Raw genomic sequence first — 19,022 nt, forward strand, 5'->3', positions numbered from 1 at the left:
GCCACCATGCCGCCCTGAACATTTGCGCCACACAGGTACCAAACAATGACCATGTACAACAAGAGAGATTCTAACCATCTCCCCCTGACATTCAACAGTGTTAAGATCATTGAACCACACTATCAGCATCCTGGGGGTAACCATTCATCTGAAACTCTGGTGTCATATGGTATCCTGATGTGACAGAAGCTTTATTTTATATTTCCATCTTAAATACTCGGGTGTTCCAGAAGTTGTTTCCACTGCATTGTGTTTAAGTTCCTATTAAAATAAATTGAGCATGAAATGGTACGCAAAAACCACAAAGGCAATTCAATCAGGTCATTTTAACATTGTGCACACCATAAATATTTTAGTAATCTTCACCCCCAGTCTAATCAGCAGAAATATTACACTCTAAACTCTCGGTATTCAAGTTATGGTGAATAAAAAACAGCATGTTTCCACATAAATCTCTTTTACAGAACACTTCATAACTCTGACTCAAAGTTGATAAATGCATACAACTTTTTTTTTTACACAGAACCCATATTACAACTCACTTTACAAGGAATGCTATTTTAATGGTTAGGGGAAACAGTCACATCTGACACTCATAATTCAACAGATGTATGTTTGTACCATACCACTTAATAAAAATATTAATGAATAAAGCACCTTTTACAAATGTGCAAACCCCGCAGCCCCAGGCTGAAATCTACTACATTGGTCCTGCAGGGCAGGAGAGTTGGTTTCACTTGTACTTGAGCAATATTTACTCTGTGTATTTTTGCTGAAGAATCAAATCTGATCTTGGCTCTTTCTGAAGTGAAGTCCTCAACACCTGCTCACTTGATCTCCTTCTGAGCCTAATTTCCAAGTTTCAATGTTTTGAATGTCTGGGGGGTTTTTAAAATTCATTCACGGGCTGTGGGCATCACTAGCTATGCCAGCGTTTGTTGAATTGTTCTTGAACCGAGTGGCCTGCTAGGTCATTCCAGAGGGTATTTAAGAGTCAGCCACATTGCTGTGGATCTGGAGTCACATGTAGGCCAGACAAGGTAAGGGCAGCAGATTTCCTTCCCTGAAGATCATTAGTGAACCAGATGGGGTTTTCCAGCAATCAACGATGGTTTCATGGTCATCATTAGAGTTTTAATTCCAGAATTTTATGGGCTCAGATTTCACCATCTTCCATGGTTGAATTTGAACTCAGGTCCCTACAGCCTCCCTGGGCCTCTGGATTACTGGTCCAAGGATAAAACTGAAATGACCTCATCGAGACCCATGAGGTTGGCCTCTTGGAGTATGAGCTCCCTGATTGAGGTAGTGATTGCCTGCCCAATCAAGGAGTCTCACCTTTATATGTATATTGAGGAGTGTCAGGGCTACTGACACTCCAGATCCTGACTTTATACCTGAATCATTCTTGGAGTGGAGACATGTTTGTAAATAAAGTGAATCTGGTGAAGAGACACTGGCCTCTGAGGATTTATTTCAAATACCACCAATGTTTCGGCTTACTGAGGGAAGAAAAATGAAGTTGACCATTTCTTCGAGCCTCTAGGACGCTGTCACACACAAACTACGTTATCAGAGAAGCCAGTGAACCTATCATCTGTCCACCTTCCTAGACCAGGAAACAGTGCCGCACTTCCACACAGGGGTAATAAGAAATAAGAATAAGAATAAGGGCGGCACAGTGACCGAGTAGTTAGCACTACTGCCTTACAGAATTAGGGAACTGGGTTCAATTCCGGCCTCGGGTCACTGTCTGTGTGGAGTTTCACGTTCTCTCTGTGTCCGCTTGGGTTTTCTCCGGGTGCTCCGGTTTCCTCCCACACTCCAAAGATGTGCTGGTTAGGTGCATTGGCCATGGTAAATTGCCCCTTCGTGCTAGAGGGGCTAGCAGGGTAAATATGGGGTGTTACGGGGATAGGGCTTGGATGGGATTGTTGTCTGTGCAGATTCGATAGGCCAAATGGCCTCCTTCTGCACTGTAAGGATTCTATTCTATTCTATTCTGTTCTAAATGTAATTAAAATTTGAAGATATTAACACAAAACATTTATTTGGCCAGTGCAGTTCCACAAACAACAATGAGATAATGGTCCAATCATCTGTTTAAGCGATATTGTTTGAGGGAGAAATATTGAACAGGCAAACTCACTGCTCTTCTTTGAGACAAGCCCTTAGATCTTTCTTTGCTGTTGTGATCCCAGACAGGGCCTCTCTGAAAAACAGTATCCCCTTCCTGTATTAGAGAATCAGCCTTCATTTTGTGCCCAAGTCTCTGGAGGAGGGACTTGAGTTCCCAACCTTTAAGGCGAGAAGCAAACTGTGCTCCCAACTGAGCCAAAGCTGACCCGAAAGCTGAGGTCTCCATTTTCACTGATTCCTCTGTCCTTCCCGAATGTGTAACTCACATAAGACAGGCCACTCTGCTTGTGTTAGCAGGCAGCCTTGAGTTCCTTCGATCTTCCACTGCTTTCCTGTCAGGTCCAACAGACCACCTAATCAAACAGCCCAAACTCCAACATTTTAAAACAAATAAGTAAAGGTATTCAAAGAAAGCCTTTTATTTGATGCCCCTATGATTTTTCTACCAGGTCACTTAGTCATAGAGATTTACAGCATGGAAATAGGCCCTTCAGGCCAACTTGTCCATGCCGCCCTTTTTTTATAACCACTAAGCTAGTCTTAATTGCCTACATTTGGCCCATATCCCTCTATACTCATCTTACCCATGTAATTGTCTAAATGCTTTTTAAAAGACAAAGTTGTACCCGCCTCTACTACTACCTCTGGCAGCTCGTTCCAGATGCTCACCACCCTCAGTGAAAAAATTGCCCCTCTGGACCCTTTTGTATCTTTCCCCTCTCACCTTAAACCTATGCCCTCTAGTTTTAGACTCCCCTACCTTCGTGAAAAGATGTTGATTATCTAGTTGATCTATACCCCTCATTATTTTATAGACCTCTATAAGATCACCCCTCAGCCTCCTACACTTCAGGGAAAAATGTCCCAGTCTATCCAACCTCTCTTTATAACTCAAACCATCAAGTGCCAGTAGCATCCTAGTAAATCTTTTCTGCACTCTTTCTAGTTGAATAATATAATTTCTATAATAGGGTGACCAGAACTGTACACAATATTCCAAGTGTGGCCTTACTAATGTCTTGTACAACTTCAACAAGACGTCCCAACTCCTGTATTAAATGTTCTGATCAATGAAACCAAGCATGCCGAATGCCTTCTTCACCACTCTGTCCACCTGTGACCCCACTTTGAAGGAGCTATGAACATGTACCCCTAGATCTCTTGCACCAGAGTCCAGGAGAGAAATGTTTAATCACTGGAGACTCTGTGACAATACTGGACGATTGATCATGTAATGACTTCAATCAGGCCATGAGGTTGGCCTCTTGGAATATGAACTCCCTGATTAAGGAGTCAATTGATGGGCCAATCAGCGGTTTGTATTTAACTGGGAGTGTCAGTTCCTCTGGCACTCCCGAAGGTAGACTGCTTACTGATAGCACTCTATGCAATGCTGTTGGAATTGTAAATAAAGGGATTTTAGTCAAAGGAGTCCTGCCTCAGAAGACTGATTTCAGATCGCACTACTTGGCTGCCGGAACAGGCCACTTGTTAAAGTCACCCCAGGTCTCATTTCTGCAGTTCCAATTCACCTCACTGCTCAGCCGCCCGAAGGCCACCGTACATTAAAATTAGGGCCAAGAGCTGGTCTCAGATATTGGCATTAAAAATCATCAGTTTTTACTAATACGTGCATTCACTCCGAGAGGTATTGCAGCAGGGGAAAGATTTACCGATCCAGACCACCTCATTCAAATGGAAATAAAACTTTGTGCTGATGAAACAGTTAACAAAGAATCCACTTCCATTTGAAAGAATGGCAAAGTCAACAGCTGACTTAAGAATACGATTTTCTAAACAGTCATCTGAGTGGTGCGCAGTGTTTTGTGGAGAAGTCCAGATGCCTTTCATCTCCACACAAGGTGACATTTTGGTTGCTTAGAATCCCTACAGTGCAGAAGGAGGCCATTCGGCCCATCAAGAATGCACCAACTCTCCAGCAGAGAGCCACCCCCCTCCCCTATCCCATTAACCCTACATATTTACCCCACTAATCCCCCTAAACTACACATCTTGGGACACTAAGCAGCAATTTAGCATAGCTAATTCACTTAATCTGCACATATTTGGACCGTGAGAGAAACCCAGAGCAGACATGGGGGGAACGTACAAACTCCACACAGTGAGTCACCCAAGGCCAGAATCGAACCCGGGTCCCTGGTGCTGTGAGACAGCAGTGCTAACTACTGCGCCACCATGCCAGCCCCAATGCTAGCCTCACTGTGTTTGGAACATTGACCTATTTGGATTAGAATAGGCCAATAGGAAAGAATCCCTGATCGCTGCCGAATATCTAAAATCCCAGTCTCTGAAATGGGATCCACCTGTTTGGACCTCTGTGGATTTCTCAGCCAGGGAATTCCGGCCGCATTCACCCAAGGCCAGAAAATCCTGCCCGAGGTCAACGGATCTTTCATTAGCCTGTGACCCGCCCGTTACAATTCCCATGGCGGGCGGAATGTTAAAATTCCGTCGCTCCATTTGGAAGTGGCCAGTTTGAAAGAAATCATTGTCCATTTCATCATTACTTTATTCCGTGCACAGGATTTGCACTTTATAAAACCTGCATCAAGACGTCTGACCTGGTTTCTTCTGGGCCAGAAGTGAGGGGAATTGTCATCACATTAGGCTGGGCTGCATGCTTACATAGTTGCCGAAAGTATAGCACAGTGGACTCACCACTGCTTCACCCAACTTTCTGGAAGGATAGCTTTTAAATAGAGTGCAATATTCAAACAATGTGACATCTGCTGTAATGATTCACGTTCAGCGATTTCATTAGTGAACAGTGATCTTCAGGAGCAGCAACATGTTTGTAGCTAGCTCCAAAATACCTCTGCCTCGGAGAACTCCTTCTTCTGGGGTGGTTCCCCAAATCTGAGTCCTGATTGCTACCCAGGCCAGGTGACCCTCATTCTGGGAACAATCACTACTCCTGCCTTTGTTTATCATGTAAAATGCATTCAAATTGTCAGTGCGCTGACTGAGGATAGCACATCCAAACTATTTGTAATCTGTATTTTCATTTTTACAAATGCTGATCAGGCTGCTTCTTACTTCCAGCACTTTCTACTTTAATTTCACTGCAAGTGTCACAAGGAAGAAATCAGTTTGCTCATTGACACAGTGAAGTTTTTTTCTCGATGTCAACGGTGACTCAGTAAGTGGTTTGGGTCTGGAATGAACTGCCTGGAAGTGTGGTGGAGGCAGGTTCAATTGAGAACTCAAAAGGGCATCAGATGATTATTTGAATGGAAACAGTGGGCAGGGGTATGGGGAAAAGACAGGGGAGTGTCTCATTTGGAGAGCCTGTACAGACATGATGGGCCAAAAGGCCTCCTTCTGCACCATAACAGTTCTGTGTCTAGGACAGGCCATCTAATTCATACATAACACGTGGGTGCAAGTGCCATTGTGGGCACATCTCCAGTGCCTACCTGGACTATGTAACCAGAAAACCCTTAACTAATTTGCCATGGCAAGGATCAAGGGTGCTCCAAGGAACTGGGGTCACTGCATTAAGGGGAACCAATTTACACACTTTAAAGAAGGGTTAATTCCTTCAGGAGTCCAATTTCTCTCTATAGCAGCACAGTGGTGTAACTACACCACATGGACTCCAGTGGTTCAAGAAAGCACCTCATCACCACCTTCTCAAGGACAATTAGGGATGGGCAATAAATGCTGGCCCAGCCAGCGATGCCCACATCCTGTGAAAGAATGAAAAAATAAATCTCCTGCTTGGCCTGGACATTGTCCACCCAGGAGAGTCCCCATCACTTCTTTCATGGAGCCCACATCTGCCTTTCTGAATACAAGCCTGGCTCATCTCACCCGACACACCGTACTACTCACTCGTACTACTCAGGAACCCAATTAAGTCAAGAAAGCAGGAACTTCTGTCGTGGAAAGCAGGAACTTCTATCGTGGAGCCCTTGGCTCTGTTACCTGAAAGAAAACACTTGACTTGCAAGGGACAGGCAGCCATTTGTTCCTGATAAGGTGCACCAGAAAGGTCCTGGAAGTGATACAGATTCAGCACTACTGAGTTCATGTTGCAGTGGGTTCCACCAGTCACAGTTGGCCAAAAGGCTGGTGGAACCCTGGCAGGTTTTTGGGAATGTCTGAAGCTGGAAACTGGTTTTGTGTTTTATCGCTAATTAAGGTCTCACTAGGGTCGTATGCCAAATCCCAACCGATGGATGAATAGACATGTGCCTATTTCATTCCTGATGTGGATTTGCCAGTGTTGGACTGGGGTGGGCACAGTAAGAAATCTCACAACACCAGGTTAAAGTGACTCACCTGATGAAGGGCAGCGCTCCGAAAGCTCGTGATTCCAAATAAACCTGTTGGACTTTAACCTGGCGTAGTGAGACTGCTTACTATTTTATTCCTGGCCTCTCCTTGCCTGGTTCCATTTTTATCTATCCAATCTTAGCCAGAAAAGCAATGATAATGGCTTCTTTTGTTGCTCCCAAACTATTACCCTGGTTCTATTTCTCTGCTGCTTCAGCTCTCCTTTATTTAAGATGCTCCTTAAACCCTACCTCATTGAGCAAGCTTTTGGTCATATGTCCTGGTATCTCTGAAAGTAGTTTGTGTCAAACTTTGTTTGATGACACTCTTGTGAAGCACCTTGGTGTGTTTTACTGCATTAAATGTAAGTTGTTAGTCTTTCTTCACTGTTCATTCAGAGCAACGTGAGAGTATTCGGTGGTTAATCCTCTACTCAGTAGGAAGTTTTCTCTCTCAGCCTCCCTCAGGACTTGGTAATGACTGAGTAATACTTGCTCTGAACTATTCATGATGCATGTTTGAATGCTGACATGCTATCAGGCATGGAATTGTCAATTCAACATAATTCTATTCTTTTAAAGTTTATTTATTGGTGTCAGAAGTAGGTTTACATGAACACTGCAATGAAGTTACTGTGAAAATACCCTAGTCGCCACACTCCAGCACCTGTTTGGGTACACTGGGGGAGAATTTAGCATAGTCAATACAGTCATTCGGACTGTGGGAGGAAACCAGAGCGCCCGGATGAAATCCACCCAGACACGGGTAGAATTTGCAAACTCCACACAGACAGTGATCCAAGCATGGGAATCGAACCCAGGTCCGTGGCGCCGTGAGGCAGCAGTGCTAACCACTGTGCCACCGTGCCACCCTCCCCCAACAATTGCCCATAGTCTTTAATGTAACAGCTTCAGTACAAATGTTTTCCCTTAACTGGATCCAAATGCCCATCTAATTCCAATTCAACTTCAGAAGAATTCTTGACATTTTCATCCGGACAGGTTAAGTATGAGCTGTTGAATGGAATGCATTGCCAAGTAAATACTCTCCAAAATTCATGTGTCACCTAATTCGATTAGTCATTTGAGAAAGTACAGATGAGAACCAAAATATCTGGGGTCATACAGAGAGGACATAAAATCTTTTTTAAAAGAAACGTTATTAACTGGACTAAAGCTAACTTCATTAGATGTCAGTTTAGATTAGACTCATAAGATGCTGGAGCAAGGTTTGAACTCACAACCTGCTGACTCAGAAGCAACAGAGTTCCCGTTGAGCCGAGGCAGCTACATGAACTTTATGGCGCAGTGAGAAGAGATTTGACAAAAGCAAATCACTGCTGACTGCTGGAATCTGAAACAAAAGCAGAAAATGCTGGAAAATCTCAGCTGGTCTGACAGCATCTGTGGAGAGACTACAAAGCCAATGTTTCGAGTTTGGGTGCCCTTCGTCAGAGCTTTGAAGGGAATGACCTCCAAACCAAATTTCAACCTCAATCTACACAGTATAAATTCATCATTCTAGTGACCTCTGGCCTATAAGCTCAGGCTAACCACTCCATGGTCAGAGAACAGTATAGCTGTCTCCTGTTCTACTGCTCCGTGCTTCTCCATCAGCACTGTCAGTCTCTACCTGCTCTGTCTGCTCCAAATGATTGCATGATTGGGCAGCACGGTGGCACAGTGGTTAGCACTGCTGCCTCACAGCTCCAGGGACCTGGGTACAATTCCGGCCTTGGGTCACTGTCTGTGTGGAGTTTGCACATTCTCCCCATGTCTGTGTGGGTTTGCTCTGGTTTCCTCCCACACTCCAAAGATGTCCAGGTTCGGTGCATTGGCCATGCTAAATTGCCCCTTAGTGTCCTGGGGTGTGTAGGTTAGGGGGATTAGTGGGGTAAATATGTGGGATTATGGGGATAGGGCCTGGGTGGGATTGTTGTCAGTGCAGACTTCATGGGCCGAATTGCCTCCCTTTGCACTGTCGGGATTCTATGAGAGGTGGGAATTTATATGTTGTCAGAAAGCAAAGAGCCATGTTGAGGACAAAAAAAGTGAAGGGTATGAAACAAGTGGCAGCTTTTTTTTTATTCATTCGTAGGACATGACCGTCATGGCTGGCCAGCATTTATTGTCCATCCTAGTTGCCCGAGGGCAGTTGAGAGTCAACCGCATTGCTGTAGCTCTGGAGTCACATGTAGGCCAGACCAGGTATGGATGGCAGATTTCCTTCTCTAAAGGACATTAGTGAACCAGATGGCTTTTTCTGACAATTGACATGGTCATCAGTAGATTCTTAATTACAGATATATTTTACTGAATTCAAATTTCCCATTTGCCATGGTGAAATTCAAACCCAGGTCCCCAGAACATTAGCGCAGTTTATGGATTAATAGCCTCGTGATAATATCACTAGGTCATCGCCTTCCCACTTTGAAGCAATGGGGGAAGCAGACAGGGACTGATGAGGAAGAACATTAGGGGCGGCACGGTAGCACAGTGGTTAGCACTGCTGCTTCACAGCTCCAGGGACCTGGGTTCGTTTCCCGGCTTGGGTCACTGTCTGTGTGGAGTTTGCACATTCTCCTCGTGTCTGCGTGGGTTTCCTCCGGGTGCTCCGGTTTCCTCCCACAGTCCAAAGATGTGCGGGTTAGGTTGATTGGCCGTGCTAAAATTGCCCCTTATTGTCTTCAGATGGGTAGGTTAGAGGGATTAGCGGGTAAATATGTAGGGATTATGGGAGTAGGGCCTGGGTGGGATTGTGGTCGGTGTAGACTCAATGGGCCGAATGGCCTCTTTCTACACTGTAGGGTTTCTATGATCTCCTTAAAATTCGGACAGAGGGGAAGGAAAAGTGCTAAAGAATTGAAAGGGATCTCAAAAGATTAACAATAGCTGAACTAATTCAAACCTGTTTAAGAAGATGGTAGAATTGCCACCTAAGTTTACTGAATATGGAGACTTCAGCTGTAGAATGTCTACCTCCTATTGGTCCCACCAGGTTTTCATTCCTTTGATGGTAAATGACTGCCCGGAAGACAAAGATGATAATCTACCTCAACATTGTTAATTGAACTTGAGATTCCTAAGTCTTGCCATTCAAAATCCTGGGACGAAATCTGAAGCACTCACTTCTGTCTTACACAAACAGCACAGAAATGTTGCTTTCAAACCAACAGGTCCATGTAAAAAACTATGTTCAACAAGGGCCTTCCGTGGTGTTCCCAATCGATTGTCCAACAGTAATCTAGCATTCTCTGAAAGTAGTCCTTTAAATAGCAGTCTAGAAGCAGCTTTGGCTGGAGCCCTTCATTGTAACTGGCCACGACAAGTTTCGGCTCTGGCGCAGTTGCTAGCACACCTTCCTCTGACTCCCAAGTCCCGCTCCAGGACTTGAATGCACAAATAAATGCTGGGATCTGCTCCACTGTTGGAAGTGCTATCTCCCACATGAGATGTTAAATCAAGGCTCCATCTGCCTGCTTGGGTAGATGTAAAAGATCCCTCATCACTTGCTTGACGGAGAGTATGGTACTTATCCTGGTGACCTGGTCAATATCTATCCCCTCAACCAATATCAGGAAAAAATTATGATCACATTGTTGTGTGTGGAGAATTTACCATGTATAAATTGACTGTTGAGTTTCCAACATCACTTCAAAAAGTCCTTCATTCACTGCAAAGCACTTTGAGACGTCTGGTGGTTGTGTAAACACTACATAAATGGGAGTCTTTCTCTCTATGAAAGCATTCACCAGTTTCATTGAAAAAGCTTTTCCTGCTACGTATCCACCTCGGTGACATTGACAGGTTGGAACATGCAGGATTTGGTGCTAAAGGATCTCAGAATCAGCTTCTCAACAAGCTCTTGATTAATCACCCAACAGAACCAAGGGAGTTCACCACTCACCTTGAATGTCATCTGCGAGAAGATGGCAGGATCACACCAGGATTTTCCCACCCTAAGCCCACTGCCAACAATCTAAATGACAGGCTGAGGGATGATGAGTTATCATTCTTAAGCCTCCATTTTTTTTGGAGGGATCTATAAATCTCAGTAAGTTCACCTTTTCAATGCCTGTACTCCTACAATTTACACCCGATACCTTTCTGGTTACCTGGGTTATGGCATTAAAAGAAAAACAGTCATCAGAGGTTAAACATCTTTACAAAGTTAAGTTCATAAGCATAAATTTGAAAGTGTAACTGGACAGGGAACAGTACAATTCAAACAGTTCTTTTGCACTAGGACTGAGAATTTCTTCAGAGATGCTCATGTTCTGCCTTTGTAATGTTACTGCAGATACATAGGCGGGTTTCCCACTACACCTTTGCCAAACTTATGACCATGTAGTTGGCGCAGCTGAAGAGAAATTCCGAGCCACAGCAATGTTCTGTCTGATCTCTCAAAACCAACATGGCCAAGTGAATATGCAGAACACTTGTGGTCTCAGAACATGTTTCCTTATGAATAGTATGTTACACAGGGAATTTCCTTGGAACTGCTTCATATCCACCATACTAACATCACCCAATGTGCAGCAGAAATCCTGATTGCGTACATATAATTATGTTCCCACTGCACTTCCAGAAGGTTTACCACAACAGAAGAGGAGCAGTGCCAAAGATATTCTGAGCCATCTACACCAGCCAACACATATTGCACCAAGAGAGCTCTGAACCAGACTCTGTATGCAGCAAGACCTAGACAATGCCCAGGTTTGTGTTGAAAAGTAGTAACATCGTGCCACACATCAGCCAGGCAATGGCCATCTCCAACAGGAGAGAATCTAACTATTTTCCATTGACATTCAATGACATTACCATCACTGGATCCCTCACCAACAACATCCAGGGGGTTATCATTGACCAGAAACTTAATGGACCAGGCACAAAATTACTGTGGCGACTAGAGTAGGGCAGAAGCTAGGAATTCTGTGGTGAGTAACTCACCTCCTGACTTCCCAAAACCTGCCCACCTTCTACAAAGTCAGGTGGATGATAGAATACTCTTCACTTGCCTGGATGAGAGCAATTCCCATTACACTTTAACTGACTTCAACCAGTGGAGAGGTTGGCCCCTGATTCCCATTGACTTCAGTTTTGCTGGGGCTCCTTGATGCCGCATTCTGTCAAATGCTGCCTTGACGTCAAGGGCAGTCACTCTCACCTCACCCCTGTCCTTTTGACCATGTTTGGACCAAAGCTGTAATGAGGTCATGAGCTGAGTGTCCCTGGAGGTTCTCTTGCAAGTTACGCACCGTGTTGACTTTGAAGTTTATTACAAATCCTTTATTGTTGATGAGTTCAAATCTTGAAACTTCGTGCCCAGGTAGAGTTTGCCTGTACAGTGCCACATGGACTGCAGCAATTACACTGGCACCTCACTGCCACCTGATCAAGTGCAGTTAAAGATGGGCAAATGATGCTGACCTTGCCAGTGACAATCACATCCTATGAACGAATTTTTAAAAAACCTCTCTAAAATGTCCTCTAAACACTCTTGAAAGCAATACAGCATTCACCTGAATATTGTCCTAAACAAGTAGCACAGGAAATATTAAGAACAGGAAATGACCATCTGGCAGAGAACACCTGCCTCTCTTTCACAAGGGGCATTTTCCTTCTTCTATCCAATTTCTTCCATTCTCTGGAAATTGTCTTTTGAACCTATTTATACTCTTAATCTTCCCCCATTACCTTTGCTTTTGTCAATGATGCTTTTGCTTTTCCTTATTTTATAACTGCGCCCCTCCTCCCCCGAATTTTTAACCCTTCATCAGTGCAAATAACTTGTCTGGTTTGATCATCAGCTATTGGAGCCAATCAATGAAGAAGGATCTGAACATTTCTTGCAAAGTTAACCAATCGGCATGTACAGACCCTCGGGGTCTATGCATGTCCGTCCTGCGTGACTTTTACTGTGTCAAATTCAAATGAATAAATTAGGCAATGAATACATATTGCAATAACTTACCATATTGGCATCGAGGGCCCTGGAACCCCTCTGGACACTGGCACACCTGAGAAATTCCTTCAGCACACTTTCCTCCATTGAAGCATGTACCAATAGCACATGTAGCTGGGGAAACGTAAACACCATGCATTTTAAAATGTTGGAACATTTTTCAGGAATTCAAATGAAATTAATTATTTGTATCCTAAAAGTCATTAATTTGCTTCCACTTTTAGTGCATGCAATTAAGGAATGTTAGTGTTGAAAATATATATATTTTCATTTCCTTGCATTTGGCGTTGGCAAAGATGTGTGGATTAGGTGGATTATTAGGTGGATTAGCCATGCTAAATTGCCCCTTAGTGTCAGGGGGACCAGCTAGGGTAAATATGTGGGGTTATAGGGATAGGGCCTGGGTGGGATTGTGGTCAGTGCAGGCTCAATAGGCCGAATGGCCTTCTTCTGCACTGTAGGATTCTATGATTCTATTCAATGCTTAGCTTAGAGTTAGATGTAAATTCAAATTCTCTCTTCCTTGCTGAAATATTTTGCCCCAACTCTGGCAGAAAAGGAACATAAGTGAGCATTTTCTTTCTCAAGCACATGGTGCCAGCAGCACTAAACTCTATCAGGTTTCAGCCAGTGCCGAGGATTCATTGTCATTCAAAACTTGAAACAGAACACGTTAAATGTTGATGGTCTGCCAGGAGAGGTCAAACTCTTCACTGCGGATTTGAATCAAAGCCAGGCTCTGGAGATGATATTGTGCCAACCCACTGCCCTGCATGGAAAGCACTTTTTTGAATGTACCAGGAAGCAGCTGATTGTATCCTGTAATACCCATGCACTAGACGATGGTACAGGTTGAAAGAAAATGACAAAGGTTGGCCTAATATGGTCACTTTTGTCCAACCCACTGCCAGCTGATTACAGGGTGCACAATCGGAACCTAATGCAGCAGATACAACTTGGGGGAGTACATGGACTTATATAAATGATGTGTCACACAATGCCCTCATTTAGTGAGTCCCACCATACATTTACAGCTACAAGTGATAAATTTTGCAAACTGTATTTCATCATCAAGAGTATTCCCCAATGTTATAAGGAATTTAGAAGTTGCTTGGCTGGAAATCTCAAGCTGTATTCAACGGTATCATTCTGATTGTAACTGCCTTAGTTTTCGATCAAAAAATTTCATAAAGAAACATAGAAACGATAAGCAGGAGTAGGCCATTCGGCCCTTCAAGCCTGCTCCGCCATTCATTTTGATCATGGCTGATCATCAAATTCAATATCCCGATCCCCCTTTGCTCTCATATCTTATGATGCCTTTAGCCCAGGCAACGTTTTGGCCTCAACTACATTTGGTGGTAGTAAACTCCATGCATTCACCATCCTTTAGGTGAAGAAATTTCTCTTCGCCTCAGTTCTAAAAGGTTTACCCCTTATCCTCAAACTATGACCCCTAGTTCGGGACTCCCCCACCATAGGGAACATTCTTTCTGAATCTACCCTGTCTAACCCTGTTAGAATTTTATAAGTTTCTATGAGATCCCCTCTCACTCTTCTAAACTCCAGTGAATGTAATCCTAACTGACTCTCCTCATGACAGACCTGCCATCCCAGGAATCAGCCTGGTAAACCTTCGCTGTACTCCCTCTATAGCAAGGACATCCTTCCTCAGATAAGGACACCAGAAATGCACAGAATACTCCAGGTGTGGCCTCACCAATGCCCTATACAATTGCAGCAAAACATCCCTATCCCTATACTCAAATTCTCTCGCTATGAAGGCCTGCATACCATTTGCCTTCTTTACTGCCTGCCGTACCTGCACACTTACTTTCAGCGAATGATGCAAGAACACCAAGGTCTCGCTGAGTATCCTCTCTCAATTTATACCCATTCAAGTAATAATCTGTATTCCTATTATTGCTACCAAAGTGGGTAACCACATATTTATCCACATTATACTGCATCTGCCATGCATATGCTCACACACTCAGCCTGTCCAAATCAGGGTGAAGCATCTCTGCATCCCCCTCACAGCTCACCCTCCCACCCAACTTTGTATCATCTGCAAATCTGGAGATAATAGATTCAGTTCCCTCTTCCAAATCATTAATATTTAATGTCAACTGTTGGGGTTCTGGCACATATCCCTGCGAACCCCACTGACTGCCAATCCGAAAAAGACCCATTTATGCCAACCCTTTGCTTCTTATCTGCTAACCAGCTTTCTATCCATCTCAAGGGCGGCACGGTAGCACAGTGGTTAGCACTGCTGCTTCATAGCTCCAGGGACTTGGGTTTGATTCCCGGCTTGGGTCACTATCTGTGTGGAGTTTGCACATTCTCCTCGTGTCTGCGTGGGTTTCCTCCGCATGCTCCGGTTTCCTCCCACAGTCCAAAGATGTGCGGGTTAGGTTGATTGGCCGTGCTAAAATTGCCCCTTATTGTCTTCAGATGGGTAGGTTAGAGGGATTAGCGGGTAAATATGTAGGGATATGGGAGTAGGGCCTGGGTGGGATTGTGGTCGGTGTAGACTCAATGGGCCGAATGGCCTCTTTCTACACTGTAGGGTTTCTATGATCTCCTTAAAATTCGGACAGAGGGGAAGGAAAAGTGCTAAAGAATTGAAAGGGATCTCAAAAGATTAACAATAGCTGAACTAATTCAAACCCGTTTAAGAAGACGTTAGAATCGCCACCTAAGTTTACTGAATATGGAGACTTCAGCTGTAGAATGTCTACCTCCTATTGGTCCCGCCAGGTTTTCATTCCTTTGATGGTAAATGACTGCCCGGAAGACAAAGATGATAATCTACCTCAACATTGTTAATTGAACTTGAGATTCCTAAGTCTTGCCATTCCTATGATGTCCTGAGATGCGTAGGTTAGAGGGATTAGTGGGTAAATATATAGGGATATGGGGGTAGGGTCTGGGTGGGATTGTGGTCGGTGCAGACTTGATGGGCCGAATGGCCTCTTTCTGTACTGTAGGGTTTCTATGATTCTATGATTACCTGCAATCCCATGTGCTTTAACTTCACATAGTAGTCTGTTCTGTGAGACCTTGTTGAAAGCTTTCTGAAAGTCTAAGTAAACCACATCCACTGGTTCTCCTCAGTCAACTATACAAGTTATATCCTCAAAAAATTCCAATGGCTTCGTCAAGCATGATTTCCCTTTTGTAAATCGATGCTGACTTTGTCTGATTATACCACTGCCTTCCAAATGCTGAGTTATGAAATCCTTGATAATAGACTCTAGCAACTTTACCAGTACTGACATTAGGCTCACTGGTCTATAGTCCACTTTTTTCTCTCCAGCTCCCTTTTTGAATAGTGGGCTTACATTAGCTACCTCCCAATCTGTAGGAACTATTCTAGAGTCAAAGCGCTTTGGAAAATAACCACTAATGGATCTACTATTTCCAGGGCCACTTCCATAAGTACTCTGGGATGAAGATTATCAGGACCTGGAGATTTATCCACCTTCAATCCCATCAATTTTCCCAAAACCATTTCTCTGATGCTCATTTCCCTCAGCTCCTCACTAAAACATGTTTCTCTCAGCACTTCTGGCACATTGTTCATGTCTTCCTTTGTGAAGACTGAAGTAAGGTACAAATTTAATTCCTCAGCCATTTCTTTATTCCCCACTATGAATTCTCCCGTTTCTGACTGTAAGGGGCCTACATTTGTAATTTTAGGAAGATGTCAACATAAACCAATATATTTTTGATCCCCACCCCAAAGACATGATAGTGACCTGATCTGCTGTCAGGTTACATCCTTCCTTCCAGGATCAGTTCCTCAGTACTCACATGACGACATCTTCACGTCATAATATTGGAGAGAATTAGGTTGTAATCACATCACAGGAAGATGACACTTACGATGTAAGCAACCTGGCTCTTCATTTTGCTGGTTCCATCCTGGACAGCATTTGTAGATGGTCTGGAGCTCCACATTGTATACCTGTCTATAGGCAGTATAGTACCCAGTCCTACAAGGTATAGGGAGAAAGCGTGTCAATACATTAGCCAAATTGGATTCATTTACAAAGACAATTCAATCAGTAATTAACAGCAGCCTGCATCCTGGAATATTAGCATGTGGAATCATCTTCAAGTTTCCCCACATAGCAAGTATTTGATCTCAGACTACCGGGAGGTGGGTGGATGGGATGGGTAAAATGAACAGGACATGTCATCCTGGATTGTTACTCCTGGCCAATTCAAGAATGGGCAAACAAGTCACTTGCTCATGTTCTGCATGGGAACACCATGTGGCACTTATAGGAAAAGGCCATTCAGCCAACCAATTGGTGATGGCATTTATTGCCATGCAAGCAGTAGCCTTAATCCCATCTGCACACCCTGTTCACATATCACTTTATTCCTGTTGTGTATTGCATTGAGTAAGACTAACACATGCTCAGCCGTCAGCAGTCATTATTGAACTAACTTTATTTGCATCTCCTCAGCAGCTGAGAGAGCAGCAAAGAGGGCAACTCTTACAATACATTATAATTCCTTTTACCTTTGATCACTGATCCGAACGATTCAATAATGTGGACATGGGTTCTGCTTCAATCACTAACTCAATGCATAGTGTTACAAAGCCCTTTAATTTTGAAAGATGCTTTTCAACATTCAACTGACTGGAGATTGAGATAGAGCAAATGGCTTATAATTCAAGGCCACATTGCAAAGTGAAGGTGAGAATCATCTTCAGAGGAATGTGAAGAGAGAGATACTTCATATAATGCACACATCCATTGAAATTCGTAACTGTCTAAGGAAGAGAAATTTAAAAATGCATCGTGCTGATCTTGAAACAATGGTTGTCACAGACAAACCACCCAAAAGCTCCTGGAAATAGACTCTAGCAACTTTACCAGTACTGACATTAGGCTCACTGGTCTATAGTCCACTGTTTTCTCTCCAGCTCCCTTTTTGAATAGTGGGCTTACATTAGCTACCTCCCAATCTGTAGGTGAAGTACTTCAAGGCAAGGGCACTACTAGTGAGACATAGGCGATGACAAGAAAGTCTTCAGCAGAGGAAACAAGCTGGAGTTCTCTCTCTCTCCCTTTCTCTCTTTTGGAATAGGATTTTTAAAAAATTATTTATTCACAGGATGTGGGCATCGCAGTTGGACCAGCATTTATTGCCCAGCCCTAACTGCCCAGTTTGAGAAGCCAACTCTATGAGAAACCCATCAGTGAACAGAGATCTTGTATTAATTGCAACACCTTCTACATCTGACCACATCCAGGAAACCAGCTAATCTAACTTGTCCACAAGAACAATCAAAGGGTTCTTGACCGTACATACTTTGACCTTTTTTTATTGGATTCTAAATCCCTTATTTCTGATACATGTATGTGTGTGTATGTGCATGTGTGTGTGTGTCTGTGTGAGAGGGGAGTGAGATGTGTGTGAGAGAAAGAGGAGAGAGTGTGTGTGTGTATATCTGTGTGTGTTTGTGAGAGAGGGGAGTGGGATATGTGTGCGAGAGAGAGGTGAGTGTGTGTGTGTATCTGTATGTGTGAGAGAGGGGAGTGGGATGTGTGTGTGAGAGAGAGGTGAGAGTGTGTGAGAGAGAGAGAGGGGAGTGGGATGTGTGTTTGAGGGAGAGCTGAGAGTGTTTGTGTGTGTGTGAGAGAGAGGAGAGTGGGATGTATGTGTGAGAGAGAGGTGAGTGTGTACCTGTGTGTGTATCTGTGTGCATGTGTGAGGGGAGTGTGATGTGTATGTGAGAGAGAGGTGTGTATGTGTGTGTGTGTGTGTGTATATCTGTGTGTGTGTGTGTGAGAGAGAGAGGGGAGTGGGATGTGTGAGAGAGAGAGATGAGTGTGTATCTGTGTGTGTTTGTGTGTGGCTCTAATGATGCATGAGGGCCGAATGTTTGACGTCACATTTTATTATTTTTCTTGGGTTCAGTGGTTAATAAATTTGCTCTTTCGTTGACTCATGAAAAACCTGTTTGAATGGCCCTGGCACATCTTCGTGAAAAAGAAATGTAAACTTTGTTATGACCAACCGAGAAGGTTGAATAGAGGGGTGCCAGTTCATCCCTTCTCACCTGTTCCGTCAGAAATCATTAAAAAGTCTGCCTCAGTCTCCTCAAAGTTCCACAATCACCGGAAACATTGTGTTTTACCTACTCTACCCCATCCCTTCAGAATGTAAAACACTTCTCTCAATTTACTTTCTTATCTCCACTGTTGTAATGAAAACTAGAGCGGGGGGTTTAAAAGAACAAGATATTCCAACATATTGTACCAGAAAATGAATTTATTCTCATAATTCCAACATCCATTCTCCACAATCTTTCTGTAAAGGGCTAAAAAATGTATGCTAGCTGCTTCCACACAGGAGAGGAATATTGAGGGATCCTCCCCTCTTAGACAACTCCCAAGCGCAGCTGTGAATCACTAAAAATGACACTGACAGAGCTATATTCACAGATCTAAAGCCAAATATCTTGTCTTGGGAAGGTGTAATCCTTCAGAAGAGAGGAGTATAATGTTTAAATAATAAATGTTGCGCTTAAAAAAAACACATGCAGAAATGCAGCCATTGGAAAGATTTTTGGCTTGCCCACAACCACTGTCAGA

The 19,022-nt window shown here is 43.6% G+C and overlaps 1 protein-coding gene across 1 annotated transcript in view; it reads right to left on the reverse strand.

Moving 5' to 3' along the window:
- The window catches only part of egfem1 (EGF-like and EMI domain containing 1), a gene marked incomplete at its 5' end in the record, with an annotated part of 303,107 nt that overhangs the window by 275,026 nt on the left and 9,059 nt on the right, over positions 1 to 19,022 (reverse strand). Inside the window, 2 exon segments of the mRNA XM_078204089.1 lie at positions 12,412 to 12,516; positions 16,294 to 16,403. Coding sequence (XP_078060215.1) covers positions 12,412 to 12,516; positions 16,294 to 16,403 — 215 coding nt within the window.

This window comes from Mustelus asterias, chromosome 3 (assembly GCF_964213995.1).
Source record: "Mustelus asterias chromosome 3, sMusAst1.hap1.1, whole genome shotgun sequence".
Taxonomy (NCBI): domain Eukaryota; kingdom Metazoa; phylum Chordata; class Chondrichthyes; order Carcharhiniformes; family Triakidae; genus Mustelus; species Mustelus asterias.